This window comes from Balaenoptera ricei, chromosome X (genome assembly GCF_028023285.1).
Source record: "Balaenoptera ricei isolate mBalRic1 chromosome X, mBalRic1.hap2, whole genome shotgun sequence".
NCBI lineage: Eukaryota > Metazoa > Chordata > Mammalia > Artiodactyla > Balaenopteridae > Balaenoptera > Balaenoptera ricei.
Genome location: NC_082660.1, coordinates 56,183,545 through 56,208,066, shown reverse-complemented (window position 1 = coordinate 56,208,066; position 24,522 = coordinate 56,183,545). Strand labels below are relative to the sequence as shown.

The following is a 24,522-nucleotide window of genomic DNA, read 5'->3' as shown; positions in this document are numbered from 1 at the left end:
CTTTTCTTTTTTCCTGACTGGAACCTTCTCTTCTTTGATGACTGGAAGGGAAAGAAAGGGACTCTGAGGTCTTGGGATCAATGTTCTATATAGACTGGAATCTCTTTGCAGGAAAATTCAAGTTACTATTGGTTTTGGTGGATGTAGGGACATAGAACCCTGCAGTAACCCCCCAGACTAATCTGGGAGATTGACAAAGACACAAGATAACCATAGGCAGCTTTTAGTTCTGGCATATTTGCATTATGAGAAATACAGTTGTTTTCATGTCTGTTTTTCCTAATAAACTGTGAACTCTTTCAGGGATACTATATTTTACATTTCTTTGTGTTCTTCCTGCCTTTCGAACCTTACACATAGTGGCTTCTTGATAGTTTCTCCATAAAGTGTTTCTCAGACATGATCAGATGGTTTGTGATGTAGTTTGTATACCAAATGCTAGGCTGGCATTTCCTCCCAGAGAGAAGAAAGAGCTGGCTTCCACTTTCTTTTTGGGTGACATCTAAAGTAGATAATGTGACTATTTCTAAAGGTAGCTCCCTACCACTTCCTTCATTTCATGGCAACCAGGGAGCTAAAACAATACATTTAAGACCTGAGCTTTTGACAAAGTTCCTAGTGCTGGACACATGAATCTGGTTTGATGCCTTAGGTGTGAGAAGAGTGGAGAGGCTGTAGGTATTTTCTTCAAGCTGAGCCTGGTAGGTTGGTGGACTGGGGAGGCATTTATAAATGATCAGGCCTTCTAAATTTTAGAAAACCTTGTTGATATATGTACCAGCATGGAGGTCTTTGCTTCCCACCATCCTCCTCACTCTTGGGAGTGGGGGCATTGGGGTGGGGGAAGGAGAGAGCAATGTGTTGCTGGTCCTTCAAAAAAGGAAAAAGGAAATCCAGAGTGGCTAAGTAGGGAGAGAAAAAGAAGAGGCCTGGGCCAGAGGAAAGTGTGCTAAGGGAGAACAGGCCTTCTCAGGTCCCTTGATGAAAGGATGAGAACACTCACAGCACAGGAGTCTGGCCTTGTAGCCCATATGAATGGTGGGGAGGGGTACCCTAGGACACACTAGGAGCCTGAGTCCTGGCCCAGCCAGACACCTGCCTGACAGTCCTTCCAGGACTTCCCCGAGGATGGTCCTCCTCTCACTGGGATCTCTCCCAGTATGGCATTAGTAAGATAATACGGCCCTGGGAGGGAGGGTGGAGGGTAAATTAAAATTAGCCCTCTGGACCTGTTCAGCCAGCCTTTAGGCGGTGTTGTTAACAGTGGAAACTGAGAGCCCTGCCTGCACCAGCCCCCAGGGCAGTAGGGGGCTCCCCTTGGAGGGGCCACCAGGGCCCAATGCTTCGCAGAGGGGTAGGGGCAGCCCGGTGAGTACCTGGAGCCTAGGACGCGATGATGCTGTCAGGGACGAGTGAACCCTAAGGGCTGCCAGCCAGTGGACCTATAATCACCACCCTTAGTAGTCTGTTTCCACTGGGTCTGGTTTCTGGGGGTGCTTGGGAGGTTAGTGGGGAAACCTTCCCGCAGAGGGAAGGATGGTTTCCTGCCGCATCTGTCCCAGGAAACTGTGTCTGTCTAGGCTCTGGGGTTCAAATGGGCCTACTTCTTGAGGGAAATTGCTGCGGTTATGCAATACAGGGAGGGTGAAGTTTTGTCTTTGTGTCCCTGTGTAGTATTTGTGAGTCTGTGTGTGGATGCAGCAGGGTGGGCTCAGGGCAGAAGGGCAGAGTTCCTCAGTGTGTGTGTGGGGGGGGCGGGGAAGATGAGTACTAAAAATAGTCTACTAATGCCTGGCAGACTATTCTAGGGCCCACTGAAACCAGCCACTCTCCCGTAGGAGTTCTTAACCTAGATTCACAGACCCTCCCCCCAAGAGGGCCTTAGATAGAATTCAAAGGGTCCAAAAATACAGATGGGGCAAACAATCACCTTTATATCCCCCTAATCTCTAACTGAAATTTACCATTTCCTTCAAGGATGAATGCAGGCAGCAAATGGCAATAGTATTACTAGTTCCTGTAACTTGGTCACCAGAAGAAATCATAGATATTCCCTATCATATTACAGTTGTGGCAGAGATCTGGAAATGTCATTTATACTCATAATCACTTAGAAATTATTAGTAGATCTTGTTATTTAACGTGTTAGTAAAGAACTTCTATTACTATATCATGCAGTTTTAAAAATATTTTGATAGCTGTATTTCAATATAATTGGTTTCCTTTAATTCTATATATTTTATATATTAAAAATCATTCTGAGAGGGGACCAGAGACTTAGCAAGATTGTCACAGGGGCCAATGCCACCAAAAAAGGGTTTAAAACCCCTGCACTTTGGGGATCAGGACGAGGATCCTTGCACAGAATGGTCACACATAGAAACTCTTAGATTAATAAACCACAGTATGGTGAGATTAAACAAAAAATGAGTTAGGTTTTCTTATCCTATCTAATGAGATAAGGCACAATTCACTCAAATGCCCAAGGTAGCTGGGGTCATGCCTTGTTCTCCCTCTGGAGGCTCATAATATGGGCCCTGCTGTGGGTTCATAGTATGACCTTGGTGAGAGCTTCAGCATTTCCCTTCACACTCCCTTTCCTCTTCATTTCTCTGAACACCACTGCCCCAAATAAAATAGTAAGGAGAGAATCCCTACTGGCTGTCAGAAGAAATGATTTGTAAAGCAACCTTCTATGATTGAGATCCTGGAATCCAGTATGACCCTCAAACCTGAGGATCCTGAGAGCTACAATATGACTGCTTGAGGCAAGGGGGAGGGGTATGTGTTTATTTTTCAGGTGGCAGTAGAAAGAACAGGATGGGGAATAAGGAAACCTGGATTCTATTTCTGGCTCTGCTATTGCCCTGATGTAAGGCACCTGGCAAATCCCTTACCCTATTGGACTTCAGTTTCCTCATCCACAAAATGGGAATAATATTACCTATTCCACTACGTGAAATAGCTCTGAAAAGCACACGATTATAGATGTGTTCTGAGTTCTTGCTAATGAGACAACTGTCAATAACAGCCATGTGACCTTAGGAAAAAGTCTCTGCTCTCCTCTAAGCCTTGGTTTTCCCATCTCTAAATTGAGGAGATTAAAGTAAATAATTTATTATGTGCATTCCATCTCTGAAGTTATAGAGCTTTAACCTCAGGAGGGAGCAACAACCATAGAAATTAGAGACCTAAGTAATAATAAAAATCATAGTGAAAATAGTTACTGAGTACTACATACAGGTGGTATTCTAAACATTTAAGATGTATTGATATTAACTCATTTAATCCTAACAATAACCCTCTGAGGCAGATACTAGTATCATACTATCTTTACAGATGAAGAAATAGGCACAGAGAGATTAAATGATCTGCCATAGATCACACAACTACTAATTGGTAGAGTTGAGATTGAAGCAGAATCCTAGACCATGTTTTACTACTTCCATATATGGCTTCCCAATCTGCACTGGGGGCAAAACAGACCTATATAGAAGGACTTATGATATAGTGTGATGACTGCTATAGTACTATTAAGAGCAAAGACTCAAGGAACTAACCCATCAGAAGGACTTACATGTGACAGAAGGAAGCATGATGTATATCAACAGCCATCATTTCTCTTCCCTTATCAATGGATCTTGGGGTATAAGTAGAGGAGTGGTAGGAAATGAGGCTGGAGATATTGGCCAAGGTTTTCTCATGAAGGACCTGTGAGCCTGGCAAGGCATCTGGGCTATACTCTGAAAGAAAGGGGAGTGATTAAAAGGTTTAAAATATAAGATTGGCAGAGAGAAGATTTGTACTTTTAAATGATCACTTTAGCCAAAATGTGGAGAAATTATTGAAAAGATAAACTAGCTAGGAGACTACTACAACAGTTGATGCAAAAGATGATGGGGGTCTGGATAAAGCACTGGCAATCGGGTTGCCTATAGAGGCCTCTAGGAAGTAAAATCCTAGATTTGATGACCAATTAGATGCGAGTGGAACAATGAGATAAGAGGGCTGACATTAGTCTTGGGCGTTTGGTTTGGTTGACCAGTTGGATGATGAGGAACTGAGATGTGGATCTAGTTTGGTGATGGTGATAGTAGTAGTGGTGGTGTGATACTGCTGACTTTGAAGTACCTGAAAGAACTCAGTGAATACATACCTTTTGCTGAAGAGAGAGCTGGGGGACTTGGAGTGGTAGGCTTGAAATCATCCTGATAAAGGTGAGAGCTACAGCTCTAGAACAAGGAGAGAACAAGGGGAACAAAACTATTTCAGGGGAGAAAAATCAGAAGAGTGTGCTGGCCAGGAAGCCAAGGGAAGACTACATAGGAGGAAGTGGTCAGTGGAGACAGATGTCCCAGAAAAGTCAGAAAAGGAAAGAGCTGAGAAACAGCCAGTAGATTTAACTACAAGGATGAGTTTTAAAGAAATATCTCAGTGTGTGATTGAGGGTGGGTGGAGACAGACTGCAGAGGGTGGAATTGGAGGTGAGGAAATGGATGGTAGACAACTCTTTAGAGATGTTTGGTGAAAAAGAGAGAGAAGAAAAGAAAGGTAGCTAGAGTAGGACAAAGGACCACAGAAGAGTTTTGTTTCCAAAGATGATTGAGGGGGAGGAGCCAGTGGAGAGGTTGAAGGCACAGAGGAAGCTCACCTTTGAAGATCTAGTATATGGTTGCTTTCTTTCTCTTAACAGCTCCATGAGGCAGGGACTATCATTTCTGTCTTATAAACGAGGAAACTGAATGAGTGTAATCTCAGATATCAACATTATTCTATTTTAAAATCACGCTATGGAAATATCACCTGCATTCTGTCATTTGTCAGATTTACAGTACCTTTTTTTTTCTTTAAATTTTAGCATTAAATAAAAATAAAATTGGGAGCACTGAAAAAAAAAAAAGGAGGGAAGAGACTTTCCCAAAGCTTACTCAGATAGGAAATGGGGGTGCTGAGTTACAAACTTAGGTCTGCCTGATTTCTAAAATTATCTTCTTATAATTGCACCTCAAAAGTGAATAAATAAAAGACCATATATGGAGTTGATGCTGACTTGTGGCAGGGGGGCTAAAGTTGAGGGAGACCCCACCCACCCACCTCACAATTTATTCTATGAGGTGTGTATTTGAGGCCCCAGGCTAACAAAGAGGGGTGGAGGTGGACAATGAATAAAAGGAGGTTTGAAGCCCTGAGCCCAGGGCTGCAGGGTATGGGATAAGAGGGAGACTCAACCTCTGAAAACCCTACCAGCTTACCCTGATGACATTACCAGCTGAGGTGGGTGACTTTGATTTTGGAGCATTAGGAACAGGACTAGAAATGCCAAGGGTTTAAGTTGAGTCAGCCATTAGGCCATGGGTGATTTTGTAGGGCCTGGGGATAATGAGGAGAGAAGAGTTGAGGGTTGAGGCAAGGCTCCAGGCTGGGTGGAACAGAGAGGATGGGAAAAGGCTCGACTCAGAGAGATTGGGAAACCATAGTTTCCAAAGAGATGCTGGCAATCAAAGGGATTCCTGGATTGAAATGGTCCTGGTGGAAAAACCAGTTGTCAACAGAGAGGAGGACTTGTCCTGGAAACCTCAACTATTTCCTACTATCTCTTCGACTATGTTTTACTTGAAGTCACCTTTTACTTTTACTTGTAATGTCACCTCTTTATTTAATCAGTGAATGCCATTCAACATCCATTTCCTGAGCAACCCTGTTGCCTGAAGCATGGGGCCTGAGTCTGAGGGGAGGTCACATATGAGGGGCTGTGAAGAGGCTGAATCTCATCTAAAAGATTGAGAGGTAGAGTTGAGGGCCTGCCCCATGAGACTGATGTCAGAATGCTCAGGGATGACAGCTTGACACCACAAAACACCATTCTGTTGGCCTAGCAACTACCAGACCAGAACCACCTCATTAGTCCACACATTCTGAACCAAGGAAGATGTATCTACCAACACCCCGGTCATGATGTAGGCTCTACTGGGAGTGGAGGAATAATAAGATGGAGACAGGAGTCCTCACCCTGGAGTTTACACACTGATGAAGCACAGATAAGTGGAAATGTGATGTGAAAGTTCATAGCTAAAGCCTAGTTGTAATCCTTTGGAATCCCTGCGCAGAGGAGGAAGAGATTAGGGAAGGTTTCCCAGAAGTAGGAGTTTGAAGGGAAGACAGAAGAGCATATGCAAAGGCACCAGGCTGTGAAATGGCCTGATCTATTTTGGCAGCCATCTCTGGGGTCTGAAATAAGATGGAGTAGGAGTTAGAAGCAGGGGACCCATGAGTAAAGAGCCTGATGTGAAAGATGGGGGGCAAGCATCCAGGCTTTTGATGGGAGCCCTCAGTCTCTGCTGTTTTTGTCATCCACAGATCTGGCATATCCTCCTGCTCATAATGAGAATAGTTCTGCTCCAATTAGCCAAGGTGAACCTCATGGACATCACCAAAATCTTCTCCCTCCTGCAGCCCGATAAGGAGGAGGAGGACACCGACACGGGGGAGAAGCAGGCTCTCAATCAAGCAGTGTACAACAACGACTCTTATACCTTGGACCAGCTTTTGCGCCAGGAGCGTTATAAACGATTCATCAACAGTAGAAGTGGCTGGGGCGTCCCTGGGACACCCTTGCGCTTGGCTGCTTCTTATGGCCACCTTAGCTGCTTGCAGGTCCTCCTGGCACATGGTGCTGATGTTGACAGCTTGGACGTCAAGGCACAGACACCACTTTTTACCGCCGTCAGTCATGGCCATCTGGACTGTGTGCGTGTGCTTTTGGAAGCTGGTGCTTGTCCTGGTGGTAGCATCTACAACAACTGCTCCCCTGTGCTCACAGCTGCCCGTGATGGTGCTGTTGCCATCCTGCAGGAGCTCCTGGGTCATGGTGCAGAGGCCAACGTCAAGGCAAAACTACCAGTCTGGGCATCAAACATAGCTTCATGTTCTGGCCCCCTCTATTTGGCTGCAGTCTACGGTCACCTTGATTGTTTCCGCCTGCTTTTGCTCCATGGGGCAGACCCTGATTACAACTGTACTGACCAGCACCTACTGACTCGAGTCCCAAGGCCCTGCACCCTCCTCGAAATCTGCCTGCACCATAATTGTGAGCCAGAGTACATCCGGCTGTTAATTGATTTTGGTGCTAACATCTACCTTCCATCTCTCTCCCTGGACCTGAACTCACAATATGATAAAGGCACTGCATTGCTGCTACAGGCCCGAGGTGAGTGTCAGGCAGACCAGCTCTAATAGGTCTCCTGGCTTGGAGGGCCGAGGGCCCCAAATCACCCCCCAAGCTAATCCTTCTGGGATGAGTTGGAGAAAACACCATCTTCTTCCCTCTCCTGGGGCCCCAGTAGAGAAGAGGTTACAGATTCCTTTTTACGGAAGGGATCACTAAGATGAGGTAGGGGATAGCACTAGCCCAGTTTCTCCTTCTGGCATTGCCCATGACTGTTTTGTGGCCTTGAACATGCCCTCTCTAGGCCTCAGTGTGTCCCCATTGGTACCATGCATTGAGGGCAGGGAGGGGACATTTCTTAGAAGGGAGAGAGCAATTAGGGCTTCAGTAGCCAGGGCAGGATGGATGTAAGCTTGGGTGGGAGAACTACACTGAGAATTGCTTCTCATGACCTGTTTTTCCTTCCTGTAGCCACTCCACGGTCACTACTATCACAGGCTCGTTTAGTTATCCGCAGAGCCCTGTGCCACGCCAGCCAGCCACAAGCCATCGACCAGCTGGATATTCCCCCTGTGTTGATTAGCTATCTTAAACACCAACTGTAACCTTGCAGCCTGCCCAGAAACACACAATGCCTCCAAAAAACCACCTGGGGACCCAGGTAGCTTGAGGGCACTACAGCTCTACCCACTCGCCTGAAGCTGCTCTCCTGTATTATCCTCCACAATAAAATCCTCAACAAAATAAATCCTGGGGGCTGTTGTGTTGGTGTGTGTGTGGGGTGGGGGAGTTCACTGGGGGAAAGGGTCTGGTTGGCCATGGGGAAGGATTAGAGTGATCGGGCATTCAACAGGCATAGGAGTCTAGCCACTGAAAGAGAAAACTAACCCAATGGCCTATACATCCCCACCAAGATCCTTGAGAGAATTTGGAGCTGTAATGTCTTAGAAGCAAGGTCCTGAAGAATTCAGGTAAGTATAAGGGTAGCATCATCTTGCTCAGCCCTGTATCTCCATTGAATCTCTGGCTGCTATTGTTACCAAACCAAACTTGGGTCCACAGCCAATCTACTGACACCGGGTTGTGGTGAAGTAAAGGGGCTTCAGCCTTTTCAGGGGCTGTTGCCCAATACCCTATTTGAGTCAAGTGACCAAGGAGTCTCCCATTCACTCACCTTGAATCATAGGCTGCAATTACATTAGTCTATTTTATAGTCAAGATCTAACTAGGAAAACAAACTACCAAATATTTGTCACAACGAATTTAACACAGAGAAGAAATTGGTTACATAGGTGATAGGCAGAGAATCTAAGAAGGACAGGAAGTTAACCCAGAGTTTAGTGACAGCAGGAGGCCAACATCACCCTTAGGTTGGAGGGGTGAGGGAGGAAGTATGTCCAGACTCTAGGGACAGGGGTCACCTGATAGAAAGTAGAATCACAGGCTTATCATGGGTATCCAAACAAGAGAAAAGGAAGAAAAGGAAGAAATACCCTCTCCTTTCCCTCATTCTTGTCCTTCAATCTGCTTTCAATGTCTGTCTCACTGAGGGAAACTAGAAGTCAACTAATATGAGAGCCTGGGAAACACAGCCTGCAGTGGTTAGTCCTCCTAACTGGTCCAGGCAACCAGGGCCTGGACCAGCACAGATAACCACCCAAATCCAGATCCAGGCACCTTCAATTTTGCTAAATCTTCATCTTTCCACGGTACCTTCTTTTATATCTCCTGCACCACTATGGGTGAGGATGTGGATGAGCAGTGAAAAAGACACAAGGTGAAGGGGTAGAGGATGCGAGCCCAGATAATCTATATATGGGGAGTACTTTAGATGTTTGGAGCTTTTCCTGGGAGCTGCCTTGACAGACCCACCCCCCACGCCCCTACATAATTATCTCCCATCATGCAGGAAGGGAGGCAGGGAATGGAGTCTTGAACTGACTTGTCTCTCCCCGTTCTTACCTCTCCCACTCACCCTAGCTCCTAGTGCCTAAGAGACTTTAGGAAGGAAGGCAAGAATATTGGACATCTATCCCCATGGTCCTGCCCCACTCAGCTTCCAGACTTTCAAATGCATAAAGCATTTTGGAGAGCAGTGCAACTGTTTATCTCCAAGGGGCAAGAGAACTGAAGGACTGGACTGTAAACACAGACTTCAGGGCAGTGAGCTGCAGGTCTCTTCTACCTTTCTTTCAATCTAGGTTCCTGAAGGGTGAGTTATCTGGGATTGCACTCCTCACTCTGCTCCCCATCCCTTTACTCAGGGCTTAGGAGATTAGGAATCAAGCTCAGCAGCTCCATCTACTTTAGGACCCCAGGAAAGTACACCCTTCAAATGGGGCCTGGCCAGAGTGGCCTCCCTTGTGCCATCTGGAACACCGATTCTCTGGTTGACCCTTGAAAGCACGTAGATACTCTGGGCATATCAAAAGAATTGCATTTGATGAGGATGTAGGAGCATACCAAATTCTAGGCAGAGAGGAAGAGCTGAAACTCTTTGCCCCATTTCCCAGATGAGCAGACTGAGAAACTTTCAAAGTTAAGTGCCCATGTTATTGGCAGCTCAGCTCTCCAGACCTCTCTGAGCTGTTGTTCTTCCAGTTGCCTGTGCTGCTGTGGGCAGAAACAACTTTAAGGCCTGATGCCTTGGTTTCTTCCCCATCCAGACAACAGGCCTGGAGTAAAAAGGGATCATCTCAAATTCTGATGATGAATCTTCTGAGGCAAATTTCCCTAGGAGGTGTGAGGAGGAGGTTCCTGGAATGAAATGTCACCCTTGGCCTTTAGTCTCTTGTTGGCATTGCCCTCAGATAATAACCTAGCCTCCCCCCACCCTCCATTACAACCACCAGTTTCCAGGTAATTTGTCTTCCCAGTTAGATCTTGACTATAAACTGAACAAGTGGGAATGCAGCTTCCAAGAAAGCTGAATCTTAACCCTTCTCTCCCTCTCTCCCTGTCTCCTCCTAACTTCCCTTTTTTCCTTCTTTCTTCTCTCCCTCTCTCCTTCCCTCCCTCCCTTCCTGGAATTGCCATTAGCCTAGGGCTGGCTCTGCTCTGCACATGCCACTGACCAGTTTGCATTCTTCCCTGCAATGGGAAAATTCTTTCGCTTTATTCGGAAAGAAGAAGTAGTGTTTGATCTTGGCCTTGAAGGATGTAAAGTGTTTTAATTAGTAGAGAGGAAAGAAAAGGTATTAGTGGAGGGAACTCAATGAGCAAAGACATAGAAGTGGGAAAAAGCAGGGCAGTTTGGGTAACCAATTTAGTCTGGTTCGAGTTCAATGTGTTTCAACAAGAGCTCGGCTGGGGACTAGACTGGAGATGGCTCTGAATATCCTGGTCTTTCGGACTTGAAGATTTCAATCCTTAGAATGGGGCATGCATAGTCATAGGAATGACTTACTGAATGTATAGAGAACATGTTCCCTGATTTCCCAGGGCAAATCTGGTATAATTACATTTTTTACTGAAATATAACTGACATACAACATTATATTACTTCCAAGTGTACAACGTAAGAATTCAATATTTGTGTATATTGTGAAATAATCACAACAAATCTAGTTAACATCTATCACCACACAGTTACAATTTTTTTCTTGTGATGAGAACTTTTTTTTTTTTGTGATGAGAACTTTTAAGATCTATTCTCTTAGCAACTTTCAGATAGGCAATACAGTATTATTAACTATATTCACCATGTTGTACATTACATCCCCATGACTTATTTATTTTATAACTGGAAGTTTGTCCCTTTTGACACCCTTCACCCATTTTGTCCACCCCCAACCCCTGCCTCTGGCAACCACCAATCTGTTCTCTGTGTGTATAAGCTCGCTTTTTTTTTTTAAATTTTAGATTCTACATATAAATGAAATCATATAGTATTTGTCTTTCTCTGAATTATTCACTTAGCATAATGCCCTCCAGGTCAATCCATATTGTTGCAAATGACAAGATTTCATTATTTTCTATGGCAAAATAATATTCCAGTGTGTGTATGTGCGTGTGCACGTGTGTGTGTGCGCACGTGTATCACATTTTCTTTACCCATTCATCCATTCTTGAACACTTGGGTTGCTTCCATGTCTTGACTATTGTAAATAATGCTGCAGTGAACATGGGGGTGCGCATATCTAGTGTCTTTGTTTTCTTTGGATAAATATACATAAGCAGGATTGCTTGATCATATGGTAGTTCTATTTTTAATTTTGAGGCACCTCCATACTTTTTTACATAGTGGCTGCATCAATTTACATTCCCATGAGCTGTTCACAAGGGTTCCATTTGTTCCACATCCTTGCCAGCATTTGATATTTCTTATCTTTTTGATAACAGCCATTTTAACAGGGGTGAGGTCATATCTCATTTTGGTTTTAATTTGCATTTCCCTGATGATTAGTGATATTGAACACCTTTCCATGTACCTGTTGCGCATCTGTATCTTCTTTGAAAAAATGTCTATTCAGGTCCTCTGCCCATTTTTTAATCAGGTTGTTTGTTTTTTTGATGTTGAGTTGTATGAGTTCTTTTGATATTTTATATTAACCCCTTATAGGATATACTGTTTGCAAGTATCTCCTTCCATTTTGTAGGTTGCTTTTTCATTTTTTTGATAGTTTCCTTTGCTGTGCAGAAGCTTTTAAGTTTGATGTAGTCCCACTTGTTTATTTTTGCTTTTGGTGCCTTTGCTTTTGGTGTCAAATCCAAAAAATCACTGCCAAGACTGAGGTCAAGGAGCTTACCACCTATGTTTTCTTCTAGGAGTTTTATGGCTTCAGGTCTTATGTTCAAGTCTTTAATCCATTTTGAGTTAATTTTTGTGTATGGTGTAAAATAGAGGTCCAGTTTCATTTTTTTGCATGTGACTGTCCGGTTTTCCCAACACTATTTATTGAAGAGACTGTCCTGTCCTCATTGTATATCTTGGCTCTTTGTCATAAATTAATTGACCATATATGCTTAGGTTTATTCTGGCAGCATTAATTTAACCACTCTCTTGTGGGCCCAGAGCATTTGACTGCTTACAAAACATTTACACATCCATTATTTCATTTACTTCTATTATAACTCTGAGGTAGGCAGAACAGTTTTTGTACAGATGTGGAAACTAAGTCCCAGAGAAGGGAAGAAAGTTGCCCAAGGTCACACAGTGGGGCAATGGTAGAGCCAGAACTAGAACCCATGAGGTTTCTTGTCTAAGACAGGGCTTTTCACAGGATACCATGTTCTACCTCATATGTGAGTGGGAGCACTGGGGAAGAGAGGGGCAAGCCTTGACTTCATTTCATAGGCCTGGGCAGTGTATATACAGGGCTCTCTCTTACTGAGAATGGTGGCAGCCCCTTAGTTGTCAGAGACCCCAGCCCTTATCCCCATGATAGAATTGGCACTCAGGAGTAATGCAGCAAGCAAGGAACCGTGGCAGCCCCAGGCACTGAGGATAGGCTAAAGGGTTTGGGGCAAGTCCAGAGTGAGGGTCTGGACATATGGGAGGAGCAGAGCTCTCCCTCCCCCTGCTCTATTTTTGTTGGTTATTTCCAAGCTCTAAAGAGGTTTCATTGCTCTCCTAGCCTCAGGGAAACCCTGCTCTTTCATGTTCAAGCCATCTTCTTGATGAAGATGCAAGATGAACAACCATCTGTTTCATCCTGGTACCTTCTAAGTTACAGTCACAGTCGACATTAGCTTCCAGAAACTAGTCTACTTGCTAGCTCCTACTTTGCCAGTCTCCTCCCAGCACAGGTTGCCTCCTCTCAGTAGAAAAGTGGAGCCTGGGCTGATGGCAAGGTCTGCTCAAGTGACTCCTCCAATGCCTTCACCTGCAGTTCCTTCACCTCCTTGATTCTCACAACATCATCTACCCTCCATTTTACCACCTGCTCCCTTGGCTTCACCTGGAAATGCTGGTCCTCCTTTCTAGCTAGAACTGCCTGTTTCCAGAAGAGACATTCCTGGAACCTTATGGTTTGACCCCACAGAATCTCCCATTCTTTCACACAACAAATATTTATTGAGATCTACTCTGTGCCAGGCTCTGTGTTTTAGGGACCATGTTATCTCCTACCTTCTCTTCATTTGTTTCCCTCCCCTGTCTTCACTTCCTTCCCTGTCTATCTTTGACCCTGTGTTCATTAAATCACTTCAATCTCTCACCCAGTAACACACAAACTTTGGATCAAGCCATTGTCCTCTCCTAAGCCTGGACTGATGAACACTATAGAAGAAATAATAATAATAACAAAAAGGCCTTTATCGACTTGCCCATTCTCTACAGTAACTATTTCAAACTTTGTCCAATAATAGCAAGTTTCCTTGAATCTCCCCAGTTACTGCTTTTCCTCTCACTTTGGGGACTCTGCCTTCCAGTTCCCAGAGCAGGTAGAGGTCATTAGATGTGATATCATCAACTTTCCATAACAACACATTCTATGGAATCCACACATCCTTCCCTCTTGTCTTAGTCTTTCCTCCCAGCCAAGGCCCACTCATCTGTAGGGGCTCTGGGTCCCATCCCCAACCACATCCAGGGCCTCCCACCCATCAATTATCCTGTTTCCTATATCTTCACCTTGATTGGTTTTCCCCCTCAGCATATAAACAAGCTCATATCTTTCCATCTTATAAAAACAAACCTGAACACAAGAGCCCCCTCTACCTACTATCTCTTTGCAAACTTCTAGAGCAAGGAAGCTGCATACATTCTCCCTTTCCTTGCAGACCAAATTCTTGACACTCCACTGCAGTCTGGCATACACCCTCACATCTGCTCCAAACTGGCCTTGCCCACATCACCAGTGACTACTCAGATCCATATCCAATGGCACCTTTTCTACTTTTATCTTGCTGTGCCTCTGGGCAGCATCTGACACATACACTCTTGGTAATATCACCTTTTATAAAACTCCTGTCTCCCCTGGCTTCTGGGAGAGTCAGCTCTCCTGGCTCTGGTCTCACCTTGCCAATCCCTCCCTCTCAGAGTTTTGAAAGCTCCTATTCCTTACTCTTCTCTTTCTCTCACACCCTTCATCACCAAGTCTGGCTAGTTCTATCTTCCAAATACATCTAGAACTCAACTACTTCTCACCACCTCAAGTGCCTCTACCCTGGTCTGAGCCACCATCTCCTCTCACCTGGATCACTGTAGGGGCCTCTGTCCTGATCTCACTGCTTCCTCCTTCCTTGCTGCTACAGCTCCCTAGACATTTCACTAAGACCATGCCGACTCCTCAGCTCAAAATCTGCAAAGTTTAAAGTCTTTAAAATAATGCAAAAAGTCATATGCCATCTGCCTCCCATGTTCTCTCTGACCCCCTCTCCCACCACTTTTCTCCACAATCACTCTACTCTAGCTATACTGCCTGCCTTGTTGTTCCTCTAATATTCCAGAATGTTCCCACCTCAGGATCTTTGTACTTGTTTTTCTCTGCCGGGGATGCTTCTCCTCCAGATAGTCTCATAGTTTGCTCCCTCAGTTCCCTCAGATCCTTGCTTGACTTTCACCTTTTCAGTGAGGCCTACCCCAATTGCCCTGTTTAAAGCAGCACCAATACTCCTTCTACCCCTTTCCTGCTCTATTTTTCTTTATAACATTTATTGCCATCTGACATACTATATACTTTACTTATGTATTTTGTTCATTGTCAGCCCTCATGGAGCTTTCATTATAATGATGGGAAATAGAAAATTAAAAAGTGACAATAAAAACAAATAAATAACAATAAAAATAATATACCAGGAAGTGGTAAATGCTATGGGTAAGAAAAAGAGGCCAATTAAGGGATTGGAGAGTAAAGGGACTAGGAATGGGGATTGCTATTTTATATTCAAGTATCCAGGGAAGGTTTCACTAATAAGGTGACATTTGAGAGACATTTGAAGGAAATGAGGCACAAACTATGTCAGTAACTATGTCAGAGCCCCCAGAGCATCTGGCTTTGAAGGCCAGGGGAGGTTGAGTGCAGAAGCTCCACAGAACTGGGGGAGACAGAGAATCCATTCTTGGAGGGCTCACACAAGGTCTCATGCACACCAGGACCCAGGGCAAAAGCAGTGACTTCATAGGAACATGGGCCAGACCTACCTGTGGGTCTTGGAGAGTCTCCTCGGGAGGCAGGGGTGAGCTATGGTTCACTGTGGGGACAAGAAAACTAGAGGCAGAGGTACCAGGGAATATTCATCAGTGTGAGTTCTCCTGGAGGTTGCCATTTGGCACTAAAACCTGGCCCCACCCAACAGCTTGTTGGTTCCAGCACTGGGATGCCAGAGGCCAAAAAACCAATAGGGTGGGAACACAGCTCCACCCATCAGCAGACAGGCTGGCTAAAGACTTCCCAAGCCCAAAGCTGACTCTAGACGTGCCCCTCGACACAGCCCTGCCCACTAGAGGGCCAAGGCCCAACTCCACACACCAGTGGGCAGGCACCAGCCAATCCTGCCAAGAGCCTGCACAAACATCTAGATCAGCCTCGCCCACCAGAGGCAAACACAAGAAGCAAGAAAGCTACTATCCAGGACACTGCAGAACTGAATCTGCAAATACAGATTAGAACCTACTCTGGGAAGAGTTGGCTCCTGGCCCATGGGTGACAAGAGGGGAGTGTACTGTTGGGATACATAGGACATACTCTACAAAGGGCCACTTCTCTAGGGTTGAGAAACATAACTAACCTTCTACACATAAATATACAAAAAGAAATCGAGACAAAATGAGATGGCAGAGGATGAGATAAAACCCCAGAAGAATAACTAACATGGAGTTACGCAATATACCCAAGAAAGAGTTCAGAGTAATGATCATAAAGATGATCCAAGAACTCGGGAGAAGAATGGATGCACAGGGGCTTCCCTGGTGGCGCAGTGGTTGAGAGTCCGCCTGCCAATGCAGGGGAAATGGGTTCGAGCCCTGGTCTGGGAAGATCCCACATGCCACGGAGCAACTGGGCCCCTGAGCCACAACTACTGAGCCTGCGCATCTGGAGCCTGTGCTCCGCAGCAGGAGAGGCCGCAATAGTGAGAGGCCCACGCACCGTGATGAAGAGTGGCCCCTGCTTGCCACAACTAGAGAAAGCCCTCGCACAGTAATGAAGACCCAACACAGCCAAAAATTAATTAATTAATTAATTAAAAAAAAAAAAGAATGGATGCACAGAGTGATAAGTTACAATAAAATTTTCACAAAGAGTTAGAAAATATAAAGAACAACCAAACAAAGTTGAAGAATACAATAACTGAAATGAAAAACAAACTAGAAGAAATCAATAGCAGAATAAATGAGGCAAAAGAATGGATAAGTGAGCTGGAAGACAGAGTGGTGGAAATCACTGCTATGAAATAGAATAAAGAAGAAAGAATGGAAAGAAATGAGGACACTTTAAGAGACCTCTGGGACAATGTCAAATGCACCAACATTCGCATTATAGGCGTCCCAGAAGAAGAGAGAGAAAGGGCCTGAGAAGATATCTGAAGAGATGATAGCTGAAAACTTCCCTAACATGGGAAAGGAAACAGTCAACCAAGTGCAGGAAGCACAGAGAGTCCCACATAGGATTAACCCAAGGAGGAGCCCACCAAGACACATACTAATCAAATGGACAAAAATTAAAGATAAAGAGAAAATATTAAAAGAAACAAGGGAACAGCTACAAATAACATACAAGGGAATTCCTATGAGGTTATCACCTGATTTTTCAGCAGAAGCACTGCAGGCCAGAAGGGAGTGGCACAATGTATTTAAAGTGATGAAAGGGGAAAACCTAAAACCAAGAATACTCTATGCAGCAAGGCTCTCGTTCAGATTTGACAGAGAAATCAAAAGCTTTGCAGACTAGCAAAAGCTAAAGAATTCAGCTTGATAAGAAATGCTAAATTAACTTCTCTAGGAGGAAAAGAAAAGGCCAAAATTAGAAATAAGAAAATTACAAAATGGCAAAGCTCAATGGTAAAGGCAAACATACAGTAAAAGTAGGAAATCATCCAAACACAAATATATCTAAACCAGCAATTGTGAGAGGAGTAGAGTACAAATGCAGGACATTTGAAATGTATTTGAAATTAAGAGATCAGCAACTTAAAACAATCATGAATATATAGACTGCTATAACAAAACCTCAGGGTAACAGCAACCAAAAATCTACAATGGATATACACACAAAAAAGAAAAAGGAATGCAAACGCAACACTAAAGATAGTCAACAAATCATAAGAGAGGAGAACAAAAGAAGAAAGGAAGAAAAAAGACTTACAAAAAAATCCAAAACAAAGGACACAATGGCAGTAAGAACATACATATTGATAATTACCTTAAATGTAAATGGATTAAATGCTCCAACAAATGACATAGACTGGCTGAATGGATACAAAAACAAGACCCATATATATGCTGACTACAAGAGACCCACTTCAGATCTAGAGACACATACAGACTGAAAATGAGGGGATGGAAAAAGGTATTCCATGCAAATAGAAATCAAAAAAAAGCTGGAGTAGCAGTACTCATATCAGACAAAATAGACTTTAAAATAAAGACTGTTACAAGAGACAAGGAAGGACAGTACATAATGATCAAGGAATCAACCTAAAAAGAAGATATAACAATTGTAAATATATATGCACCAAACATAGGAGCACCACCATATATAAGGCAAATTCTAACAGCCATAAAAGGTGAAATCAACAGCAACACAATAATATTGGGGGACTTCAACACCCCACCTACATCAACAGACAGATATTTCAGACAGAAAATCAATAAGGAAACACAGGCCTTAAATGACACATTAGACCATATTGACTTAATTGATATCTATAGAGCATTCCACACAAAAGCAGCAGAATATACCTTCTAATAAAGTACACATGGATTCTCCAGGATAGATCACATGCTAACCCACAAAGCAAGGCTCAGTAAATTTAAGAAAATTGAAATCATATCAAGCAACTTTCCCGACCACAACGCTATGAGATTAGAAATCAACTGCATGAGAAAAACTGCAAAAGACACAAAACATGTGGAGGCTAAACAATATGCTACTAAATAACCAATGGATCACTGAAGAAATCAAAGAATAATAATAAAAAAAATACTTAGAGACAAATGAAAACAAAAGCACAATGAACCAAAACCTACAGGACACAGCAAAAGCAGTTCTAAGAGGGAAGTTTATAGTGATACGAGCTTATATCAAGAAACAAAAAAATCTCAAATACACGACATAAACTTACATCTAAAGCAACTAGAGAAAGAAGAACAAACAAAACCCAAAGTTAGTAGATGGAAAATCATAAATATCAGAGCAAAAAATAAATGAAATAGAGACGAAGAAAACAGTAGCAAAGATCAATGAAACTAAAAGCTGGTTCTTTGAGAAGATAGACAAAATTGATAAACCATTAGCCAGACTCATCAAGAAAAAAAGGGATAGGGCTCAAATCAATAAAATTAGAAATGAAAAAGGAGAAGTTACAAACAACACCACAGATATACAAAGCACCATAAAAAACTATTACAGGCAGCTATATGCCAATAAATTGGACAACCTAGAAGAAATGGACCAATTCTTAGAAAGGTACAATCTTCTAAGGCTGAACCAGGAAGAAACAGAAAATATGAACAGAATGATTACAAGTACTGAAGTTGAATCTATGATTTTAAAACTCCCAATAAACAAAACACCAGGACCAGATGACTTCACAGGCAAACTCTACCAAACATCTAGCGAAGAGTTAACACCTATCCTTCTGAAACTGTTCCAAAAAATTGTAGGGGAAGGAACACTTCCAAACTCATTCTATGAAGCCACCATCACCCTGACACCAAAACCAGACAAAGATACCACAAGAAAAAAAATTACAGGCCAGTATCAATGATGAACACAGATGCAAAAATTGCCACAAAATACTAGCAAACCAAATGCAACAATCCATTAAAAGGATCATACACCATGATCAAGTGGGATTTATACCAGAGATGCAAGGAATTTTCAATATCCACAAATCAATCAGTGTGATACACCACACTAACAAATTGAAGAATAAAAACCATATGATCATGTCAAAAGATACAGGAAAAGCTTTTGATAAAATTAAACATCCATTTATGATAAACACTCTCCAAAAAGTGCACATAGAGGGAATGTATCTAAACATAATGAAGGTCATATATAACAAACCCACAGCCAACACCACACTCAATGGTGAAAAATTGAAAGCATTTCCTCTAAGATCAGAAACAAGACAAGGATTTCCAGTATCATCACTTTTATTCAACATAGTTCTGGAAGTCTTAGCCACGGCAATTAGAGAAGAAAAAGAAATAAAAGGAATCCAAATTGGAAAAGATGAAGTAAAACTGTCACTGTTTGCAGATGACATTACACTATACATAGAAAATCCTAAAGAGGCTACCAGAAAATTACTAGAGCTCATCAATGAATTTCATAAAGTTTCAGGATACAAAATTAATACACAGAAATCTGATGCATTTCTATACACTCACAATGAAAGATCAGAAAGAGAAATTAAGGAAACAATCCCATTTACCATTGCATCAAAAAGAATAAAATACCTAGGAATAAACCTACCTAAGGAGGCACGAGAACTGCACTACAAAAACTATAAGATGCTGATGAAAGAAATCAAAGATGACTCAAACAGATGGAAAGATATACCATGTTCTTATATTGGAAGAATCAATATTGTTAAAATGACTATACTACCCAATGCGATCTACAGATTCAAAGCAATCCCTATCAAATTACCAATGGCATTTTTCACAGAACTAGCATAAAATAATTTTTAAATTCGTATGGAAACACAAAAGACCCCAAATAACAAAGCAATCTTGAGAAAGAAAAAGGGAGCTGGAGGACTCAGGCTCCCTGACTTCAGACTATACTACAAAGCTATAGTAATCAATACAGTATGGTATTGGCACAAAAAACAGAAATATAGATCAATGTCACAGGATAGAAATCCCAGAAATAAACCCATGCACCTAAGGTCAATTAATCTATGACAAAGGAGGCAAGAATGTACAATGGAGAAAAGACAGTCTCTTCAATAAGTGGTGTTGGGAAAACTGTACAGCTACATGTAAGAGAATGAAATTAGAGCATTCTCTAACACCATACACAAAAATAAACTCATAATGGCTTAAAGACCTAAATGTAAGACCGTATGCTGTAAAACTCTTAGAGGAAAACATAGGTAGAATACTCTTTGACATAAATCATGGCAATATCTTTTTGGATCTGTCTCCTAGAGTAATGGAAATAAAAACAAAAATAAGCAAATGGGACGTAATTAAACTTAAAAGCTTTTGCACAGCAAAGGAAACCATAAACAAAACCAAAAGACAACCTACAGAATGGGAGAAAATATTTGCAAATCATTCGACCGACAAGGGTTTAACCTCCAAAATATACAAACAGCTCATGCAGCTCTATATCAAAAAAAACAAACAACCCAATCAAAAAATGGGCAGAAGATCTAAACAGACATTTCTCCAAGGAAGACACACAGATGGCCAAAAGGCACATGAAAATATGCTCAACATCACTAATTATTAGAGAAATGACTACAGTGAAGTATCACCTCACACCCATCAGAATGGCCATCATCAAAAAGTCTACAAACAATAAATGCTGGAGAGGGTGTGGAGAAAAGGGAAATCTCCTACACTGGTGATGGTAATGTGAATTGGTGCAACCATTATGGAGAAGAATATGGAGGTTCCTTAAAAAAATTAAATAAAGAACTACCATGTGATACAGCAATCCCACTCCTTGCATACATCCAGAGAAAACCATAATTCGAAAAGATACATGCAGTCCAATGTTCACTGCAGCACTATTTACAATAGCCAAGGCATGGAAGCAACCTAAATGTCCATCAACAGATGAATGGATAAAGAAGATGTGGTATATTTATACAATGGAATATTACTCAGCCATAAAAAAAGAATGAAGTAATGCCATTTGCAACAATATGGATGGACCTAGAGATTATCATACTAAGTGAAATAAGCCAGACAGAGAAAGACTAATATCATATGATATCGCTTATATGTGGAACCTTAAAAAAAATAAAGATACAGATGAACTTATATACAAAACCGAAACAGATCTACAGACATAGAAAACAAACTTATAGTTACCTAAGGAGAAAGTTGGGGGGAGGGATAAATGAGGAGTTTGGGATTAACTACTATATATAAAATAGATAACCATCATGGACCTACTGTATAGCACAGGGACCTATAGAGTCAGCATTTTGCAATAACCTATAAGGGAAAAGAATCTGGAAAAAAAAAAGATATATATGTTGTATAACTGAATCACTTTGCTGAACACCTGAAACTAACACAACATTGTATATCAAGTACATTTCAATAAAATAAGCAAGTTTAAAAAAAAGCTCTGTATAAAGAGTCACAGGCTCTTGTGTGTTTATATGAAAAAATGGTTTCAAAATTAGTTCTATAACTTTGAAGAGCTGTACACTGAATCAGAAGTAGACCAACAATAATAATACAGTAGCAGCAGCTAACATTTATTGAGAGTTTTGTATGTATCAGGCTCTGTGCTGAGTACTTATGTGTAATACTCATTTAATTCTTATCACAACTCTGTGACATGGGCACTCTTATTATTACTTTTTTTCAGAAGAGAAAACTGAAACTCAGAGAGGGGAATTAACCTGCCCAGTTCACACTGCTCCAAAGTGGTATGGCCAGCATCCCAACCCAGGCAGTCTGGTAGCAGAGCCACTACACTATTTAGCTTGCTTCCATAGGAAGGACAAACTTAGCTAACTGAGCCTCAATTTAGCCAGACAGCCATGGTCTTTTACACTTTCGTCTCAGACCTATCTTTCCAGCCCAGTTTCCAGCTCTTCCTCTCTCTCTATACAAATACTTAGCCCCAGATGTCTAGAATCCTAGCTTTTGCTTAACCCACCATACTCTCTCAGACTGATGGGCTTTGTATTGGGCAGGAACCCTTTCCCTACTTTTCTGACTTGACATAATCCTCAAGGCCATCCTCCATGGAACTTTTCTCTGATGCCCTTCCCTACCCTGGAGGGAAGGAACCTCTTCATCTGCAATACTCCAGATCACCTTTGCCAGACCTCTAGTCTAGCTTTCAGCTCCTCTCAGAACTCCATCGTCAGAGTCCCCTTTCTCCCAGAATGTTACCACTATACCCACTCCTCCCAATGCCTATCACCAGGCCTGGCATAGAGGAGGTGCCCATGGAACATTTGGTGAAGAAAGAAATGAGCAGTATAGTCATGTGAATCAGTCTGTCTACCTGAGTTTATAGAGTTGCCTCCACACAGCCTGCACATCTGTTCTCATGGGCTTTTCACCACAGAAACAAGGTATTGAGCAGCAGAGTGATTATCTCCACTTTGGAGGTGAAGAAACTTAAGACAAGAAAGTATTCTTGCTCCCCACCACCAGCCCCTGTAGTGACCAAACAAGTTGATCATGCATCACTCAGCATGTGTAATGGGGGCCTGGAGGGCACCCTCTTCAAGAAGGCAGTTTGAGGTACAAGTTTATGCCCATACTTGGTCTTGCCATACGTTGTCCCTGGGGAGGAGTGGGCCATACAAACAAGGAGCTGTGTCACACACCCCCCCCAACATCCCTTCTACCTTAATGTGTACATACACAATCTCTACCTGAGACTTGGAAATATCAGGACCAAGAAGGGCAACCAGCTGAGACCTCTTTAGCATGTCAAAGACTACTTTCATTTTCATCAATCCCTATTTATTTTGGGCCCAGCCCAATGTCAAATATCTATCAGTCCCAAATCTGACTGGTGTGGCAGAATGTTTGGTAGCTGGGTAGAGGATATGGAGGACTAGCTCCTGTGACACGAGCCATGCAACAGTGCCCCCTCACCTCAGGGTTATTTCAAGCCCACCACTTGACTATTTTGGACGTCTCTTCTCCCTGTTCCCACAGCTGAGACTGTCCTGGCCCTGTGTTTCCCTGGGCTCCAGATTTGGAAACTGTCTTCTCCAAATTGTAATCTTTGGTCTACTCCAGTGAATCAAGGTTCTGGGTGAAAAGGGAACAGATGGCAGGCAACTAGAGGCACGAGGCAGTGAGAAAGCCTATGAAGGAGGTGCTGGGGAAAAAAAGACACCTCCAAATCAGGTCCAATAAATGAGAATCAGGACTTTGAAAAGCAGGAAAGCACAGCACCAGGGAAACATTATAGTCCAGCCATCCTGATGGGGAAACTGAGGCTAGGGAGAAGAAGGCACTTGCCCAACAAAGTTGCACAATGAGTTAGCCACAGCCCCCTCCTCCCTGACATTTATTTGGACCTAGGACTAGGAGAGGAGGTCTGATGTTCAAATACTGATTTTTGTTGGCCATGTATAGAATGTCATGGAAAGTCACGTAATATTATAAAAAGAATTGAGTTGAACTGTCAGAGTTGGAAGACATCAATGAGCTTGAACAGTCTTACCCCCTCCTTGTGGAGATGGGATAATGGACTGGCCCAGAGAAGAAAATGGACTGGCCAAGGTCATACAGCAACTCTGAGGCAGAGTTGGAGCCAGATCCCAGCTCTAGCAGCCATGTCACTTCCTGTGCCCCACACATGCAGGGGCAGCAGTCCTCCTCTTACTAGTTTAGCAGCTGGATCTTTTCAAGGCAGACAGGACCTAATAGAGCAGCAGAGAACACTCCTCCTGCAATGCAAAAATGGCAGGCATTGTTCTCTAACCCCTCCCCTCTCCTCAACTTTACCACCTCCACTCCCACCCCCCCTGCTTTTTAGACTTTCACAGAGTTTTAGGGCTGGGCCTTCTGGATATTCTTGAGCTAGTGGTAGAACTGGATTCTTTGTTTCCTCTGCTCACCTGGCCCTGGCAGCCACCAATGCCACTTAATGCCCTCAGGCTATTTAGAGACTACCGAAGTTCAGGCTGGCCCCCTGCCACATCTCAGACACATCAGCGGCAAGGCTAGTACAGGCATCCTCACTCCACCTTCAACTTTGACCTCCAGTCTGGGGCCCAGACAAGATTTTTCTCTCAATATCCATATTTTTCAGGGGCAGGAAACTGCACAAAGCCTAGCTCACCATTAAAAGGTTGAGGAGGTCACTAGAGACCTTGGGGATCCCCTCAAATTCCGTAAAAGTTGGGAAATTTGGGTGAGGGTCAATCACGAAAACAGGTCTTTACAGAGAAAAGTGAAAGCAGCCCTGGACTGGGAGCCTGGGCTCTGAACTCCAAATCTGCCCCAGTCGCTGGCAGGGTAGGTGACCTTGGGGAAGCACTTTCTCTTCTCTGGGCAGCAGCAGGCCCTTCAGTAACTGGTGGAA

General features: G+C 43.0%; 1 protein-coding gene across 1 annotated transcript; it reads left to right on the top strand.

Moving 5' to 3' along the window:
• The first annotated feature begins 1,252 nt into the window (after positions 1-1,252).
• ASB12 (ankyrin repeat and SOCS box containing 12) lies at positions 1,253-7,913 on the top strand. The gene is made up of 3 exons (XM_059911076.1): positions 1,253-1,368; positions 6,358-7,207; positions 7,637-7,913. The coding sequence occupies exons 2-3, from the start codon at positions 6,382-6,384 to the stop codon at positions 7,768-7,770; spliced, it is 960 nt and encodes a 319-aa protein (XP_059767059.1). The 5' UTR covers positions 1,253-1,368; positions 6,358-6,381; the 3' UTR covers positions 7,771-7,913.
• The last annotated feature ends 16,609 nt before the right edge of the window (positions 7,914-24,522 follow it).